Source organism: Pseudorasbora parva, chromosome 9 (assembly GCF_024679245.1).
Source record: "Pseudorasbora parva isolate DD20220531a chromosome 9, ASM2467924v1, whole genome shotgun sequence".
Taxonomy (NCBI): Eukaryota; Metazoa; Chordata; class Actinopteri; order Cypriniformes; family Gobionidae; genus Pseudorasbora; species Pseudorasbora parva.
Window position 1 is genome coordinate 29,736,167 of NC_090180.1, and position 19,812 is coordinate 29,755,978.

The 19,812-nt window shown below is 36.0% G+C and overlaps 1 protein-coding gene across 1 annotated transcript; it reads left to right on the forward strand.

Moving 5' to 3' along the window:
* Nucleotides 1-4,177: 4,177 nt before the first annotated feature.
* On the forward strand, nucleotides 4,178-19,547 carry irf4a (interferon regulatory factor 4a). The gene is made up of 9 exons (XM_067452194.1): nucleotides 4,178-4,796; nucleotides 5,228-5,427; nucleotides 6,540-6,726; nucleotides 7,952-8,043; nucleotides 8,748-8,904; nucleotides 12,542-12,643; nucleotides 12,865-13,260; nucleotides 16,165-16,277; nucleotides 18,152-19,547. The coding sequence occupies exons 2-9, from the start codon at nucleotides 5,230-5,232 to the stop codon at nucleotides 18,290-18,292; spliced, it is 1,386 nt and encodes a 461-aa protein (XP_067308295.1). The 5' UTR covers nucleotides 4,178-4,796; nucleotides 5,228-5,229; the 3' UTR covers nucleotides 18,293-19,547.
* The last annotated feature ends 265 nt before the right edge of the window (nucleotides 19,548-19,812 follow it).

Genomic DNA, 19,812 nt, shown 5'->3' on the forward strand with positions numbered 1-19,812 from the left:
AGTTGTTTTATATTTTAATAATACACTCTAAAAAATTCTGCGTAAAAAACAACAACCCAATATTGGGTCAAATATGGACTAACCCAGCAGTTTGGTTGTTTTAACCCAGCGACTGGGTTGTCTTGAGCAAATATTTAACCCAACCGCAGGATTAAAACAATCCAGCCTTTTTTAGAGTGTATTTCACAATATTACAGCTTTTTTGTATTTCTAATAACAAAAATGCAGCCTTGGTGAGCAGAAGAGACTTCTTTAAAAACATTTTAAAAATGGTACAGTTTTTTTAAACCTTTTGACCGGTAGTGTATCAAAAATGTATTATTAGTAGTAATATGCGATGCTAAGGTCTTTGGACAACTTTAAAGGAGATTTTCTCAATATTTAGACTTTTTGCACCCTCTGATTCCAGATTTTCATATATTTGTATCTCGTCTGAATATTGACTTTATCCTAACAAACTTATAAAAGCTGATTTACTCAGCTTTTTTTGAGCTGGTTTAATGGTCCAGGGTCACATATAACCAGTGTTCTTAGATTTATCTGACAGTATCATTTAGTTTGGTTGATGTTTTAATAAACACAATAATAAAAAAAAAAAAAATATATATATATATATATATATATATATATATATATATATATATATATATATATATATATATATATAATTCAAAATGAACAGAAACCTTCATCTGACGGTGTTAAATATGGAGCTGGCAAAGGTCCAACTAAAAGTTAAAAACTGATTGACATGACAACAAATTTAGACAAAAATTTTTTTAACTAATTAATTTAATACTGCAATCCTTCCAGTGGTTTGTTTTTCTCCTTTTAGCGGTACAGGGCGTCTCATTCTGGGTCTCCAGTAACTCACAGAATACAAGAAGTGCATATATTAGGTTGAGTGTAATGGTACGCATTATTATGTGCTGTCTTTAAAGGTGCAGTATACATTTTATCAGTGACTCACCCCTCTCTATCGAAGCACATAGACAAGCTACAGGGGCTGACAGGACAAAAATGTTGTCTTCGGAGAGAGCAGAGAGTGACTAGCCAGAGAAGACGTTTGCAGTTGTAGAGAAGTTTGTCCGTTTAGGGCTACTGTAGAAACATGGCGGCGCAAAATGGCGTTTTCACTGTAATGGGACCCGCGGTGTATGGAGATAGAAATGGATCATTCTAAGGTATTAAAAACATAACGGTACATTATGTAAGGTCACCACAATAATCCATAATATACTCCACTGAAAACAGTTGTGTATATTATATTGCATTTCTGTCAATAGATCATCATCTACACACTGCGCCTTTAAACCGCATCAATTACGTACATTTTATTTGTGCCGACCCGCATGACTGAAGCAGTGTGAAACTGGCATTTTCGCTCTCTATGAAGTCCATTACACCAGGGTTTGCTATTGCTGTGATCTCATGTGACAGGTTTAAAAAAAAAAAAAATGAGTACAAATTATTTATTTGTAATAAGAACGGCAATATTTCATAAAACAAATAAGAATATTTATTTTTGTTATCATGGTGACAGTAGATGTAACTTGCTAAGGCATGTAGATCAGAGTAAAATCTATATGGAAATAAAACCATGAAACAACAGAATAATTTCCTATATGTAAAAAAGAAGAAGAAAACAGCAGTTTTGTGAGCACTTGTCAACTCCATCAGCTTGCAAGTTTAATCTCTGTCAGTAAAAACACAAGTACAAAGCACAAGTCAAAACCTGATGGAGTTGTCAAAACTAAATATTTTTCCACCATAACCACGTGCTGTACACTATGAGCAAATTTGTTTCTTTCCTCAGTTGTAGCTACTTAAAAAAAACACAGAAAAAATGATTTATCCCACAACTATTTACAGAAACTATTACACTAGGATGACAAAGGCAAAGGCTTCAAAATTGTTTGTATAAAAGAAATAAAAAATAAAAACCTTCCAGGACTGTCCTACTGTGTGTTCCATGATCAGGAAATAGGAATGGGTACTCAGAGTTAAAGATGACCATGACACATGCCTGATTTATTCAGAATTATAAAAGATTCTGACAGAGTTGATGTAAAGTGAGGAGACTTTTGATAGCCATTTGTTTATGGAAAATATAATTCAAGACTTACTTATTGTATTGTTTGTTGATCTCTGCCTTAAATGTTTTTTTATTTTTTTATTTGTTGCATTTTTATACACTCTTTGGCAGTTTTACATTGTAACCTCATGCTGAGGACAGGTAAAAGTACATGGGTTTTCCAATCAAAGAGCATGTATTTAAAACAATACTAACACAATTATTTAAACAAATTAAATAAAAAAAATACATGTCCAGATTTTCTTTAGATGTTTGTTTAATCTTTTTTTTTTAATTATTAATTTCTTTATTTTTTAACACGAACAGGGCTTATGTGTGTAGGACAAGTTTTGTCCCTTATCCATGAACTTTAATGACATCCTGTTCTTAATTTATAGGGTTTAATATGGAGTTGGCCCACCCTTTGTAGCTATAGCAGCTTCAACTCTTCTGGGAAGGCTTTCCACAAGATTTAGTGTGTTAATGTGCATTTTTGACCATTCTTCTAGAAGCACATTTGTGAGGTGAGGCACTGATGTTGGACGAGAAGGCCTGGCTCTCAGTCTCCACTCTAATTTATCCCAAAAGTGTTCTATTGAGTGCAGGCCAGTCAAGTTCCTCCACACCAAACATGCTCACCCATGTCTTTATTGACCTTGCTTTTTGCACTGTTGTTCAGTCGTGTTGGAACAGGTCATCCCTAAACTGTTCCCACAAATGAAATTGTCCAAATATCTTGGTATTCTGAAGCAGAGTTTATTTAGGGGCGAAGCTCAACCCTTGAAAACAACCCCACACCATAATCTCCCCTCCACCAGACTTTACACTTGGCACAATGCACTTAGGTATTGTCAAGTTAACTTGCCTGTCACGCTAAAAAAGATGGTTCTTTAAAGGTTCTTTACACATCGTAACGGTTTTATTTAGAACCTTATTATCCTGAAGAACTCGTTTCCTACCAATCATGTCTTTTTCTCTTTAGTTTAACTTAATATGTAAATGTGAGTAGCCCTGTTCAGTTAAGGATACTCATCTTCTCTTAACGAAGTAACAGAGACATTGAATTTATGATCCATATTCTTAGATTTTTTTAGATTGTTAGATTACTTTGAATGCCTAAACATACCCAGTCACACACACAAAAAAAACAGCAACTTAAAACTATTCCATGACATTATATCACTTTTTCCTTTTAACAAGGCAAAGGGCTCACATACTGTTATATTTTTGCTAATTGTGGCCATTTTATATATATATAAAAACTGTTATATTTTTGCTAATTGTGGCCATTTTATATATATATATATAAAATGGCCACAATTAGCAAAAATATAACAGTATGTGAGCCCTTTGCCTTGTTAAAAGGAAAAAGTGATATAATGTCATGGAATAGTTTTAAGTTGCTGTTTTTTTTGTGTTTTTAATCATGGTTCTGTATGGAACCTTATAAAAAGGGTTCTATTTAGGACCAAAAAGGGTTCTGCTATTGTTACAGGCCGAATAACCCAAATATATTGTATAAATGCGTATAAATAGTACGAGTGTGCAATGTCGTGGAATGTATGGGATGTATGTATGGGAACCAAATGTCGCCTTAAAGATAGTAAAACCTGAGGTCACCTACACTGTGGGGACCAGCCTTTTCAAAAGGCTTATAAATGGTCCCCACTTTTCAAAAGGCTTAAATTAGGCTTATAAATATATAAAAAAGTTTTTTTGAGAAAGTAAAAATACAGAATGTTTTTGTGAAATATGAGGACACAAATGTGTATAATGACATGTGCCACAGGTATTACAGGGAGAGGATGAAATATAAGGACATTGGCCATGTCCCCATTTTTGAAAATGCTGGAATGTCCCCATGTTTCACAAAAAACAAACGCGTGTGTTTCTGTGTCAGTAAGAATAATATAAAAGCTATACATCCATGAACAGCCTCTTTTAATATTTGAAATGTCCTATAACAACCAAATGAGCAAATGTTTAATTAATTTCCTATAATAACATTGGCTGATGCATCGTCAACCTGAACATGCTTCTTTCTAAATATGTCACTGTTAAAAGTAAATCCGCTGAGGCTGTTATTTCGTTGGCAGACAGCAGGTGGAAGCATTCAACACTCGGAACACGTTGACAGCAGATTTGAAATTACTTGATATGAAACGCTTGACGAGTTTCATATTTAGTTATACGATTGGCTTCTATTATTGTGTCGCTTAAATTGACCCCGAGCAGTGTACGACACTGCGACATTTCAAAATACTTACAGAAAGACACAAGCTTTGACCCAATAAGCCTCTTTTGACGGGACACTCGCTCTCTCTGATAATAAGTCTTGTTCCGTGACTGCGACGGCTGTGAATTTCCTCAAAGCAAACCTACATAAACAAACATCAAACACCAGGATAACTCTGATGACGAGTGCTGGGAGATTTTCTGGCATATTTTATCGACAGATTTTTGTTCCATCGTGTGTGCATGTGTGTCTCGGAGGGATTTCCCGTATGCTGGATGTTTATTCTTGCGGTTCTGTCGTGTTTCTGTGAAGTCTTCGGCTCTTAATGCTGCTGGAGGGAGAAAGGCGCTTCCACGTAACGCTCCACCCATCTCTCCACCTTGCGCACTTTACATTAGGCTATTTAAGAATAGAAGCACCTTCCTCTGACATGACTTGAGAAGTGCCGGTTGTGAAAGTGAAGTCAAGCTGTCTGCATTCACTAAGGTAAGACATTATCCGACAATTAGCCTTAATGAGCTCAATGTGACTTGATTTAAAAGCAAATAAACTTGCAAGTGCCGTATAGCCTGTAGTCATGCTTATGCTTCATAAGGTATTATTTTCGCACACATATAGCGTATATATATATATATATATATATATATATATATATATATATATATATATATATATATATATATATATATATATATATATATGCATGTTTAGCTTGCATGTAAACTTGAAGCTTCATTTTGTTATGCTCATGCTTTTTATAGTCTACTAGAGTGTCTGTTGGTTTCACCTGAACGCCTGCAGTACACGTTCTTATATTTTGTTTGTTTTTGAGGAATGAATATATGCATGCATGAACTCATTTGAAACACTCTTCTGCTCACTGCATGTGCACCTGCTCTCGCGTGCCTCCTGGACAGACATGAACTTAGATGGGGACTGCAGCATGTCAGTCAGTTGTGGGAATGGCAAACTTAGACAGTGGCTCATCGATCAGATTGACAGCGGGGAGTATCCCGGCTTGGTTTGGGAAAATGACGAGAAAACCATTTTCAGGATTCCCTGGAAGCACGCGGGGAAACAGGACTACAACCGCGACGAGGACGCGGCGCTCTTCAAGGTGATTGATTGAGGAGGAGGAGGAGGAGGAGGAGGGTGGACCGCGATGACATGACAGAGGATGTGCTTTATTCAGTTTTACACCTTGTTCAAAATTGTATAGTTGCACCTCCCCAAAAAAGCATTTTTTTTTTAGAAAATGTCTTATCAAACCAATAAGTGTCTTTTTTTCAAGCAAGACATTTGACCCACATAAGTTGGTTAGCTTTTAAATGGCAAACAATAGAGCTAGTGTTTAAAAAAAGAAGAAGAGAGAAGTGGTTACAAAACATATAGTTGATGTGATGGGATACCAGTGTGAACATGAAGAGAACTGACTTCATAAATCAACCAAAAAACACATAAGGGAAAGAATGATGAAGAAAGGTGCAGTTTGTTCCGAGAAAAACGCATTTGTTTGCAGCCACGTGGTTTGATATTTTGTTATCTGATGCGATGTCTAAGTGGCCTCAGTGTCCACATCCCGTTTTGGGGCGACTGTATAATGTATAGGCATAGTACTATACATTGAGGCACATAGGCTGTGAAAACCATTTTTAATTTTTTTTTTACATCATATTGAGTAACACTTTATTTTAAGGTGATGTGGTTACACGTTTCTACATGTAGGCTACTTCTTACCAAAGTAATACCAGTAAATGATGCATAATTACAAGTAACTATGACCCGAAACCAAATCCTAACTGTAAATCTACAGTAAGTACATTGTTAATTATTATTATTACTCTGTACTTATTTAAGTAAGTACAATGTAACTACATCTCCTAAAAATAAAGTGTAACCTCATTCTATAGGATGAATTATTATCAGTGAGCTAAAAAAGACCATTTTTTGTATTAACACAGTATTTTTTTCTTTCTTTCTATATTTCCAATTATGTTGTTGTAGAAACAGCATTGACAGTTCAATCAATCAATAAACAGACAAAACCATTTTATTAATTACCTCATTATATTATTATCATTAACAAGAATCATAATGACTCCATTCTGACATTAATTTTCTCATACACATTATATACAGGGTTCATATCTGTTAATAATATGTAGATGTGAGCATTAAAGTTCTTCTCCTTCGTGGCTTGTGCTCATCTCATCTTCATGGTTGTTGTAGGCATGGGCTCTGTTCAAAGGCAAATACAGGGAAGGCTTGGACAAACCAGACCCTCCAACGTGGAAGACGAGACTCCGCTGCGCCCTGAACAAAAGCAATGACTTCGATGAACTGGTGGAGCGAAGCCAGTTGGACATATCGGATCCTTACAAGGTCTACAGGATAATACCAGAAGGAGCAAAGAGAGGTAATTCCCATTCTTGGATGCTTGTTTTCTCTCGTTTAGATAAGGATAGCAATAATTAATAATAATAAATATATCACAGGTATATTGTTACCAGTGCATTGGGTGCCTTCTAATGCACAAATATACTTTTTGTGCATTGTTGAAGTCACTTATTTTGCATTGTTTGTTCTTGATTTGATGCATTGGAGCTTACCAGCTCTTGCTAAATAGTAAGCGCAATTTTGAGCCGAGCTAATTTGCCACACAAAGGTGAATGCATGCTATGCATTCACATTTAATATCGCTACTTGCACTCAGTATGTGTAGCAGGAAGCTAAGAGGAAGCCACTACATGTGCTAAAATCCCTCAAGCTTTTTATAGAGATCTTCGGTTACCAAGTGCACAGTACTAAGCAACAAAATCACCCCTCAGAACTTGCATAATACGAGCTTGTGCTTTTGAGATGTAGGGTCAGGACCGTGAAGACCTCTGGTTGGAAGTGTCCAAGTATTTTGTGCAAGAGCAAGAGCAAGAATTTCATAAAAGGTGGCCAAAAAAAAAGATTCACACTTCAATGTAGTTGCTATTCTTAGAGCTTGTGAACTACCTGTTAAGTGGAGGCAATTTAAAAATGTAAATTTTAATATTATCAAATATTAATACTTAATATTAATACTCTCAAGAATGAAAATGTCAAGTAGCAAATCACGACTGTGATTGACCGGACAAGCTTTTTTTAAAGAAAGGAATTCTGCAGTTGTGGTAACTATTTTACATCTTGGCAAATTGGTGGTAAATGCATATGTTCTCGTACCCTCCGGTTTAAAAACCTCACAAATCTAATTTTTTTAATTCACACGAATTCGCTAACTTGTAAAAGAGTTTTCTCCTGAGCTCGGGTTGGCTGTTTAACACCTTCCTGAAATCTATGCTTGCTCTCTAGGTGAGCCAACCAAAATAAAAGTCAGATTTAAAGTCTGCATGAAATTAAAGTGTTTTCTCCTCTATTGTGATGTATAGCCGAGTGAAACGGCTTCTCGGACAAGAACAAATGTAGGGTTGGGTTTGATTTTGTCCCTGGGAAAATGTTTAGATGGTAGTGGTTTGCTATTGGCCGATCTCATGTGAGTGACAGGTTGCCTGTTGAGAAAATAATGTGCAGGTTTTGCAGCTATAGATTCATAAACATTGTTGTGCAGTTATACTCTGCAAAGGGCATGAAGAGTTGTTATTTTTGCATTTTAGGCTCTAAGGCCAGTAGTATGGAGGACAGCACGGCACACGTGACTCCTATTAGTTATCCCATGCATTCTTCTTATCCAACTCTACAGCCTCAGGTAAGATGCAGTGATGTCACAGTTTCCTCAAAATATTAATATCCATGAAAGACATCTCATGTGAAGAGCTATTTCCTGTCATAGTCAGTGTCTTATTAGCATTGCATCTACATCTACTACATTAACTGCTTTTTTTCCCTAGCAGATACTTTCCAAGAGAAACAGTTATTTTAGTATCATTGAGAGTTTTTATTATTATTTATAATTAGCTTTTAATTATACATATTTTTTATAATTAAAAATTATAAATTTAATTATTAATTTAAAATTATTTCTATACAGTTTTAAATGTTTAATATTTTTATAAATATTTCTATATAGTTTTTAATTTTAATCACAGCTGTTTTAGTTAAACGAGTGAATTAATTAGAATAAACAATATTTCTTTAGCTTAATATGTTTTTTTTTTTTTTTTCAAGCAGTGAAAGTTTTTTTTTTTCTATGGTTTTAGTTTTTGTTCCAGTTTTGGTTTACTATAATAACTGTGAAGTGAAAGTTCGCAACCAGCTGGTACAAGACTGCGTTTCCCAAAACCATTTGTGGCAGTGATTTTACAATGCTTTTGGGAAACTGGCTATTGCTGGTGAACATTATTGCCATATGAAACATGACTGGTGAAGCTGGTCGTCCAAGTAGATCTCGCTGGTTAAGCTCAGCGAAGTCAAGTGATATGACTTTAGAAACCTCCCCATTGTCCCCTGCAGATTCCGGGATATATGCTCCCCCAGGAGAGACGTGACTGGAGGGAATATAGTGCAGACCAGCCTCATGGCCAGACACCTCACGCAGAGTTACCGTACGGCCAGTGTCCGTATCCACCTACGCGCTCCTTACCCTGGCATGCATCGCCATGTGACAACGGTAATGGCTCCCAGCTTCTCTAATAGTACAAACATTTGGCGACAACATGACATTTGCTCATTGGCAAACAACTAATTATCTTAACTCTTTCCCCACCAGAGTTTCTGAAAGAAAATTACATGGCCCCCATAATATTTTGTTGTATGAATATCTGAACATGCATTATATCAAAAAAGAAAGAACAGAGTCTCTGCTTTTAAACATAACCTGTTATATTCTAGCTTCATGCATAGTTTTTTTAAAATCAACACTTAAATGTGGGTAAGTTTCATAAAAAAGCAACAAACACAAATTCGTGTTTTTGTCAAAGACTACATCCAGATCAGATTCAGAACGATGATCAAAACACAAATGGAGTAGATCGAGTCCATCAGGACTCCTAAAGCTTCACAGTCCTGTAGCTCTCCCTGTCAGCATTTCATTCAGTAACATAAGGCCGTTTTGATTTATATGCTGTTTAACCCTTAAAGACCTAGAACATTTTTGGGGCGCCTGATGTGCCTCTACTTTTCTTTGTTTTTCTCCCCCATTCTAGCAGTTAGCATCAAGTGCTATATATTATTTTAAACAGGAGAACCTGAAGTTTCCATCTAGCTCATTTGATGTCCCAATTTTACATTTATTTATTCTGAGAATGGATTCAATTAATATAATTTCAAGAAAAATGGCAGCAAAAATGTGATGTTTTTACTGTGAACTCGAACAGAACTTCATGAAGTTTGGATTTTTTCCTTTAGAAAGTTAGACTTGGTTGTTTTACACTTCCAGATGAAATTTTGTCTACATGTAACAATCCCTCAGCAAGTTATAGCCATTTATTATAACATTATTCTAGGCGTTTCTAGGTTTTTGAGTGAAAACAGGTGTATTTTATTGACTGATAATGTGTCCTAAAAAGTTCAATTAATAAAGTAAATAGAAAGATTGTTATATAATAACAACACTGAAACAAACATTTTTCTTCAGAGAAATTTATTATAATTTGGGCATGAAAAACAAACGCAAACAATACATCAAGTTGTGACAAGAAACCGTGAAATAAAATATACTGAGGCTACTTTTACATGTGGGCGGCTATTTTCATAAACGGACATTTCAACTTCTCTGCACATAATCTTCTCAAACACAAATTGGGGAAAATATAAGAGTGAAAATGTGTAAAACACAAACTACATACAAATAGAGAAATATACTGACTGTGTGCTGTGATCTGAGAGAGAGCGCTTTGCACGCGTTTATTACTGTTTGGTTTCATGATACATGCAAATTCACACCCACGTTCATTTTTCAGAGAAACGTGATTCGTGGTTCAAAAGACCAAACACTGTGTTTATTGGTTGAGTTGATGAAAGTTTCAACGAATCTGGGCACAGGGGGGTGGGACTAGACTTCTGTTTGGCTCAGGGGAACAACCCACGTGTGTTTCTTGGACAAATCAATGCTGCATATTTTGATGACGCATCCACGCTGACTATGGAGCCTCTGAATGATCAATCGCGAAACATATTATACCTATGGAAAGGGGAGATTCTCCTCTTTACTGTGCAGTTTACAGCATACAGATTGGATCAGCGATTAAAAAGTTATTAAACATTTTGGAACGATAGTTATTTTTAGTCAATGCTGCATATTTTGATGACGCATCCACGCTGACTATGGAGCCTCTGAATGATCAATCGCGAAACATATTATACCTATGGAAAGCGGAGATTCTCCTCTTTACTGTGCAGTTTACAGCATACAGATTGGATTAGCGGTTAAAAAGTTATTAAACATTTTAGAACGATAGTTATTTTTAGCCGCGGGCGGCTGTCTCGGTCTTTAAGGGTTAATGTTGATGATCGTATTTACGTAGACAATCGCTTGTTTCTACTTCTTCTTCCCCTGTGTTTTGATTAGGAGATTCTGTACTCTTTCAGAAGTTGCGTAATAGTGTCCCCTACCTTATAACTGTGAAAACACAGAAAGCAGGAAATTTCCGTCAATGGTGGGGAAAGAGTTAAGTAACCCAAAATAATTTTAGGCCATATATAAAGGTTGTGTACCGTATTAAAGGAACTGTATGTAAGAAATGTATTTCAATTAATCATAAAATGACCCTGAAAAGTTGTTGTTGCAGCCCTCAATTGATGTTGATGTTGTCATGTTGTGTTTTGGCCTGCAGCCCCATCCTCCACCAATCGACCAATCACAAAGTCAGTAATGTTTCAGCATCAGGTTACCAGATCTGCTCTAGTTACCACAGCCTATCTGGCAACCTCGAGTCAGGGGGAGGGGGAGGGGGAGAGGGGATAGTTATTGCAGTAGCAGTTTTTGCAAAAATCTTACATACACTTCCTTTAAGCTTTTATTTTACTGTTAATGTTATGTGACAAGCAACATGTTAAATATGTTAGCATCATGCTAGCAACATGCTAATTGTGTTAGAAAATTGGGTTAAAATATGCTATTCATGCTAGAAATAGCATACATAATGGCTCACCATAAATAGCATACAGCATTTACATAAATTACATAGAAAATTTATGTAAAGGCCCAGATGGATATCTTTGCAACACACTGTCATAGAGACAAAGGGGTGGGGTTATTTTACTCAGACAACCAATCAGTCTATCAGGATCTCCATGAAGCTCTCAAGCCATGCCCAAACAAGCATTTAGAGCACCCTAGCAACAAATTACAGACTTTCATTCAAAGTGATGTCCTTTTTTCTAGCTAGATGCTATTCTTGGTGCTAGGTGCTTTTACTTGTTTGCTTGTTCCCGTAATGATTGAGAAGAGTGTTTATCAAAGGCGAGCAACTTAAAAAGAAAGAGGAAATCCATATTTAAATGATACGCTCTGTCTGTATTAAAGGTTGTTTATTAATGTCTCTTCTCACTCTGTAAAGCGGCAAACTCAAGGTGTACCAAGGAATTTGCATCACAGACCTAAAAAGCCCCTTTATTAGAAATAAATAAATAATAAACGCTTAAAGCAGATACATATGGAGTTTTACTTTCTGCTACTTTTTTATTGGATTCTTGGTCCTGAGGACTCAAGATGACGCAAGCAGTGCCGTCAAATCTCAAAATGTGGAGTCTTTGTCCAGATCTAGATTTTATCATTGTAAATTTCAGGGATAATTGTTTACCTCAGAATTCTTACAGAATTTACAAGAACGGCATGGTCAAAATGTTTAAAATGAAGATAGCAGAAATAAATGTGTTAAATATGAAAACCTGGTTCTTGGACTGACAATTCTTGATCTGGGTTTCTGTTTTTTATCTGGGCCTGAGCATAGCAGGTCCAGTCGTGGTCTAGGTCTGGTCTCCACTCTGACTCTGATTGTGGAAGGCTTGCTATGAAAGAAAGTGGAAAAACCAAACATCCCAGCTAACTTCTCAGAACTTTAGCTCAAAGTTATGAACACATGTTCTTCCAGTAACGTTAAAAGAGCATTCGTTTAGAGTTATCTGGTCTTTAATAATGTTCGTAAAATGTTTTTGGTTAAAGCAACCCAGCATTTTTTAGAGTGTATAATTAACTTTTTAGGCACCTTTGTCTTCACGTTCTATAATTATTTTTGATGACATTTAAAAAAATATTTGTGTCAGCTGGGTAAAATCAGCTATTTTAATTCTTGTACACTTTTCAGGATACCAGATATCTGGCTCTTTCTACACCTACTCACCTACAGAAACCCATCCAGTGGCAATGGACCCCAGTATGAGATCCGCTGAAGCCATGGCCATTTCAGGTAAATGAACATGGCCCACACACATAGAGCAATATATGATGTTATAAGCGATTTATATCATAAAAAACTGTTGAGGGATTTCAAAATTTCGTAGGTTTGGTGGAGTCTTTGGTATTAGGCCAATTAGAAACCAACTAGAAACCACTTGAATTGTGGCAGCGAGTTTTGCTTAAAAAATGTAAAATCAGTCATTAAACTCGAAACCGCTCTATGTTCTTTAGACTGTCGCCTGCACGTCTCCCTGTACTATCGTGAGTCACTTGTTAAGGAAGTGACCACCAGCAGCCCTGAAGGCTGTCGAATCTCCTCCTCTTCGTCCCCGGGATCCCCTTCATCCCCTTCTTCTCCTTGCCCAGAGGAAAGGCTCTATGGTGGAGCAGAGCCCGTGCTTTTTCCCTTCCCATACCCTCAGTCCCAGCGGCGGGGAGCAGAGAAGCTGCCTAACATCTTGGAGCGTGGCGTTCTGCTGTGGTTGGCACCGGACGGGCTGTACGCCAAGCGGCTGTGCCAAGGAAGGGTGTATTGGGAAGGTCCGCTGGCACCATATTCAGACAAGCCAAACAAGCTGGAGAAAGAGCAGACCTGCAAGCTGATGGACACGCAGCAGTTCCTCTCAGGTTAGAGGAGATTTCAGTCTTCACTTCAACATTACTAGACAAATGCTTGGTTTAGATGATATGGCCCTGCCTCTGACTTGAGTTACTTTCAGGCCAGTGGTGTTTTGTCTTTAGTCCAAGAACTAGTCCAGTTTAACTTAAGTCCCTTTAATTAAGATGACCTTTTGAACTCAATTATGGGCTGTTAGATATATATTGTGTGACTGTCCATGTTGGCAATGTGGCGCACATGCTTGCTTCCACACATATCTAATTTATGAAACATGTGCAGAATTAATTTCTCTGTAGTTTGTTCGTAAAACTTTATACGTAAGATGTTTAATGCAACCATTAAAGGAAGTACTACTGTATGAATGATTCACAATGTAGAAACTGAGCAGTCTTTTTGAATTCAGTCCATTGAGTCCATGTTGATTTACTTCTCACACTCTTTGAAGAAAAAGTTCTTTAAAGAACCTTAAAGAGTTGTTTCAGGCGCTTCATATATAGAACCTTTTAGGGATTCCCAATCATTGGATCATTTTCTGGAATTATTTTTAATTAATTAATTACTTTTAATTAAACTTTATGAATAAAACAGCTTGTAAACATACTTATCACTAGAAAATAATGAAATAACCCATTAAATATGTAAGTATTGTGCAATCATTGAAGACATGTTTCCTTCACTAATAGTTCTTTATTGGCATTTATTGTTCAAAGATTAACCTGCACGAAAACCTTTCATTCCACAAGTTCCATATTCCCAAGATTCTTTATGGTGAAAGAGGTTCTTCAGATTGTTAAAAAGTTGACACACTTGGGAAAAAATAATAATTTTAAGAACTGTTCACTGAAAGGTTCTTTGGGGAATGGTTCTTCTGTGGCAGTGGTCTCCAAACTGGGTCCTGGAGGGCCACTGTCCTGCAGAGTTTCTGCGTCTTACTAGGCCCTAGTAAGATCTTAATTAGCTGGTTCAGGTGTGCTTAATTGGCATAGGAGCAAAATTCTGTATACAGTGGCCCTCCAGGACCGAGTTTGGAGACCCCTGCTCTATGGTATCTGCAAAAAAAAGGGTCCTTTTGAAACCTTTATAGTGTTGTATAGAAAACGGTGGCTTTTAGAAACGCTGCAGATCCCATTTTAGTTTGAAAACTCTGGGGTTGCGTTTCAGTGTAGACAGACCAAAACAGAGACTTAAAAAACGAAGGCATTTCTGCCCACATTCGCTCTCTGAATAGGTTTTCTGGATCATTGCATATCCTTCTCCGATTCGTCAAGCCCCTATCATATGACCCTTACACTACCAAAACGCAATCGCAGCTGCCTACATGTGCAAGAGGCAAGCTATTATTAGAGCAATTAACAACTGTTTGCATAAAATATAAACGGTGTGCATGAGTGGTCATGTGACGTGTGGACAGAGATCGTTTCGCAGTGGGAACGCCAGTACAGGCAATAATCGTTTTCATTTTAAAACGCAATAGTGTAAACAGGGCCTAAAACAAAGTCAAAATTAATAGGGTTCTATAAAGAACTTTTGACATTTTTTCTATGAATGTAGCAATGCAATAGATCAGAGGTATCCAATCCTGCTTATGTAGGGCCACTGTCCTGCAGAGTTCAGCTCCGACCCCAATTAAACACACCTGGACCAGCCAAACAAGGTCTTACTAGGCAGGTATGTTGAGACAAGTTGGAGCTTAACTCTGCCAGACACCCCTGCAATAGAAGAACCAATTTTGAAACCATCAATAAAGAACCTTTTTGTGTTTTTTGTTTTAAAGAAAAAGAGTGTAGACTTAAGAGTCAATGGGACGCAATGTAACATTAATAATCTTTATTGGCACACCCCTGTTTTCTTATCTGAAGACATACTGAATAAGTGTTTTGATGTGTTTTTAACTTGATCAAGTGAGCCTCTTTTAGCCGATATTCAGATTTTTTGTCAAATCAGGGGAAAAGCCTGTCATTTAACTTGTGGCAGTGAAGCGGTGTGTATATGAAACCATGTTCATTAACCTATGTGTGGTGTGCCACATGTTATGATTAGGTCTGTCTCTAATGTCACACATTTCACTTGGTCTTTAACACTGTGGGATTTTCCAGCGACTGTTCCTGACCATCAGACACATGTATTCAGACTGAAGTTGTTAAAGATCATTTACAATCTTAGCTTTCAACTAGTCATCAGTTTATGTGATTATGCTAAGAGGGGGTCTTGTGTTCACATTATTGCTCATCGGGAGTTTTTTCTTATCTTTGATTGGAAGAGTAATGACTGTAAAGAATTAAAATGACCTATCAGTCATTTTTAACATGTTTTACTAATTTTGTACGGCATATTAAATTTAATTGTTTCTTAAATGACATTTAAATCTATTTAAAATGTATTCAGTCTGGCACTACTGTTATAAAAAATATATTTAACACCTTCCACCCCCTCATAATTGTTATTGCTGCATTAATAAAATGCAAAATGCTGCTATTTGAAAAATTATTTAAATTAAGCATTTATACATCATAGTTGTTGTACGTCCTTTTATTCATACTGAATTGAATGTAAAAATGTGCAGTGAAAATGGACACAGCAAATTTCACACTTAATTGCAAGAATTCAGTTGTAGAAATAGTATTTTCTTGTATAGTGTACTCCAATAATTTGTATACAAACTTCTAAAACAATTTTTTTTCAGTGTATTATAGTAATATAATTTAAGGAGAATTACGATTGATAAATAATTACAATATGTAAACGTGCATTTCAGTAATGAAAATTTAGGGGAATAAGAATTTATTTCATAATAATTGCAAAATGAGAAAAAAAACCTAAATGATCCAAAATGGCTTCATATTCTTCATGCTAATTTTTTTGTGTTATTATCTGCTTAATGATGATATGATCTATTGTTCTTCTCAATACAGAATTGCAGGGTTTCATTCACCATGGCCGCCCCATGCCACGATCTCAGGTGGTGCTGTGCTTTGGAGATGAGTTCCCGGACCCTCAACGGCAGAGCAAAATGATCACAGCTCAGGTAAAACCAACCACCAGATGTATTAGTGTGAACTCAGGGGATGCATTTTTCTACAAAACACTGTATTCAGATACGTATGCCTATGTTTAGCACTGTCAACCCAAATAAGTTGAAAAAACAGGTACAATTAGAAAAATTCTAAATTTAAGTAAGCAGAACTGGCATTTAACATGTATTTTTTTTTTTTTTTTTATTCATGCATTTGAGTTACTCTTAACATGACATATTTGAGTAGATAATTCATACATTTAACTTAAAATTGTCATGTAATAACTTAAATAAATTTAGTAGTAGAAACTGGGCTAGATTTAACTAGCTAATTCAACAAATTGTTATTTCTACCTTGTTAATTGGTTTCACAATGCTTTTGTAGCATTAGCCTAGCATAGCAATTGCTGAATGAGTGCAGTATAAAACGTTTAACATAAACTTTATAGAAATCCCATTTCTCATAGAAATCCCAGCACAGTGAAACAGTGCTTTCATGATTTATCACAGCTTTTAATTTTTTGTCAAATCAACTTAAATACTCAATGTGGTTCAAACAACATCATATTTTGAGTTTCTATTTATTAAACAAATCAATTACAATGAACTCCACATTTTAAGGCAACCAGGTAACTTACTTTTTTACAGTGAACTTTTTTTGAGTTTTTGTAAAATAGTAATTAGTCCAAATGAAAATAAACACTATTTAAAAACTCAAAACAATGAAACAAATATAATTTTAATATAAATAACAAATAAATAATAAATATAAATAACAAATATATTCAATTTTGTGAACTCTAAAGAAAAAGAAAGTTCTAAATACTAATAAAAAGTCATTTGACCTGATGTGATGTTTAGAATGAAATATATTTGGTAACAGTACAAAGTTGCTTTATGATGCACAAGAGGTACAGGACATCTTAATTTGATGAGTAGGAAGATTTGTTTTCCACATAATCATGTTTAACAGCACAATTTGTGGTGAATACTATATTCCGACTGATGGAATTTTCTGTACAGCATCATGGTTAAAGTCAAAGATATATATATACATATAGGTATAACCTCATTAACGGATGTTGCTAAGGGCCGCTTTATGTAATCCGTCGGCCATATTGGAACGGTCAAAGCTAGTCCGTGAATATTAGGGAGCAAGTTGACTGAACATCTGAAACAATAATTAGACGCATGTATGAATATCTATATCTGCAATAGACTTCAGCAGATTATTTGACTAAACTAACACAATACAACAAGCCGGAAGCATCAGGTAACACAACATTAAGAAGTTACTACAGTAAAACTAAAAACATAAAGAGTAACATTTCTTCGGGAATGACGAAATCTCGACTGAATCTTCAGAATCTGTGCAGTGTTGTGGCATTATTGAATTTTACTGTAAGTGATGACATGCTAACTATTCCAAGATGTCTGGAGTGGTTGAATGTGGGATCTATACATACAGTATCTATGGTCGTGATAAGCAAAAAGCACCAAAAGAGCTCATATGCTGTTCGCAATGCTTCATGGGATTGTAGTTATTTTTGTACCACACCAAAAGCCATAACTATAAAGATAACTATATTAGTCTCCACATTAACATATGATAGTGCGCTGTTTATTCTAGGTGTGCTGCAGTCTTGTCGTTTGCTCCTTTAAATGCTCAAGCTCTTTAAGGCACAATGGATTCTGTTTGGCTGTCAGTGTTTTTATTGTTCATCAGCTGAAAAAAAAAAACATTCTGAAAGCGATTCCAATGATACTGTTTCTCTGTGCCGTTATATTTATGTTGTGGTGTGGACTCTGCTGTTCTTTTCATCTGGTGTAGTCCAAACCGATGTGTCCGGTGAGATGTTTTGAGCATGTCTCGTCCTGTTTCACAGGTGGAGCCCATGTTTGCCAGACAGCTCCTGTATTTTGCAGGCCAGACCAACGGTCACTACTTGCGCGGATACGAGCTTCAGAGTCAAGGTGCTTTACCTATAGAAGAGTATCAGAGGAGCATCCAACACTTGCAAGAGTAACCGTCACACAAAATGGCTCGTGTCTCCAGAGCCAGCGGAGACTAATGAAACCAAATGGAGGATCGTTAACATCGTAATGAAGACTTGAAATCATATTGCAATTGCCTGACCAAGTGCCCACTTTCACATCCCACAAGCTACAATCCACATCTAAACCTGCTTTAAAAGAAGCTCCTGCTCTCCGGACACAACGGTCATACAGTCATTTTCTATGAAATCGTTCATGGTCATCAAAGTTTCTGATCAAAGTGAATTATGTCTCAATATAATGTGAGGTCCAAAAGACTGAATATCCCAGCTTTAGGATTTTGAAAAATGTATAACAAAGACAGGTTATAATGTCATATATAATAGTACAAATGTGACATAAGTGTTATACAGATGGTCAGATTGCTTATGTTCAGAAGATGTTCATCAGGTTTTGTCCTCTGAAAAAGTGAAACAACCAAATGTTAAGACAAGTTCGACTTTTTACCCAAATTGTCATGCTGATGTTGTAATAAATTAGAAAAGAAGCAGGTTTTACTTTTGGACCCTGCTGGACTGCTTAATGTTTTAAATGGAAATTTTCAGAAAGAAGCTAACCGAAAGTAACAACTACATACTATTTTTCTGACAAAATATAGTAAAATTGTTTGTTGGGTAAAATATTTTTATGTTGATAAATTGCTGTATATTTGCATAGATTTTCTTTTTTCCAGTCTGTGTTCCTCTGCTTTTCTAACACAATTCTCCATTTTTCTCATTGTTTTTAACTCGGCGACATGTGAGTATTTATATTGCATGCATGCAGGTGTCTAAATGCAAAGCCAAATGTACTGTATAGGTGTATAGATATCTTGAATGTAATCAAAGTAATTATTTCTCTGAAGGGCATCTGACAAGAAGTTATATAATGCTAAATACTAAGAACCAGTTTGTGGTTTTGTGTGTGTGTGTGTGTGTGTGTGTGTGTGTGTGTGTGTGTGTGTGTGATTGATATCTGCACACGAGTAAAGATCTAAGTTGCAAAAGTTATCATAACAAAATCTGCTTCTCCCGTGTGTGTGTGTGTGTGTGTGTGTGTGTGTGTGTGTGTGAACAAGAGCAGGTAACTGCCCACAAAACTGTAATGATGTCACATGTGTGAATGAAAGGCATGAAGAGAAAAAAACTTTTAAATTTTTTGTTTTGTTTCCAGCTTTAACTGTTTTTATCGTCTTTCCGTTGTTGGTATTGTTTTGTCTATTTTATTTCAAATCTGGATGTTTTTTTAAGGTCAAATAAAGATATTTTTCTTATTATCCCAGTTTTGTATTCTTTGCTTCGTCTTAGCCCTAGAATTCTGCTGATTTTTTCCCCCTTTCACATTCACTGTTATCTAAGAGTTTTCTAATTCAGGAATATGACTAAATCATTGTTTGAATTCTGCACAGAATGCTGTATTTTAAAGTGGTATGGAGATGATTAAAAGGAGAAACGTTTAGAGATTAGGGCGAAACTGCAGCTTTACTGAGCTCAACGGCTCTGGAAAGAGCTGT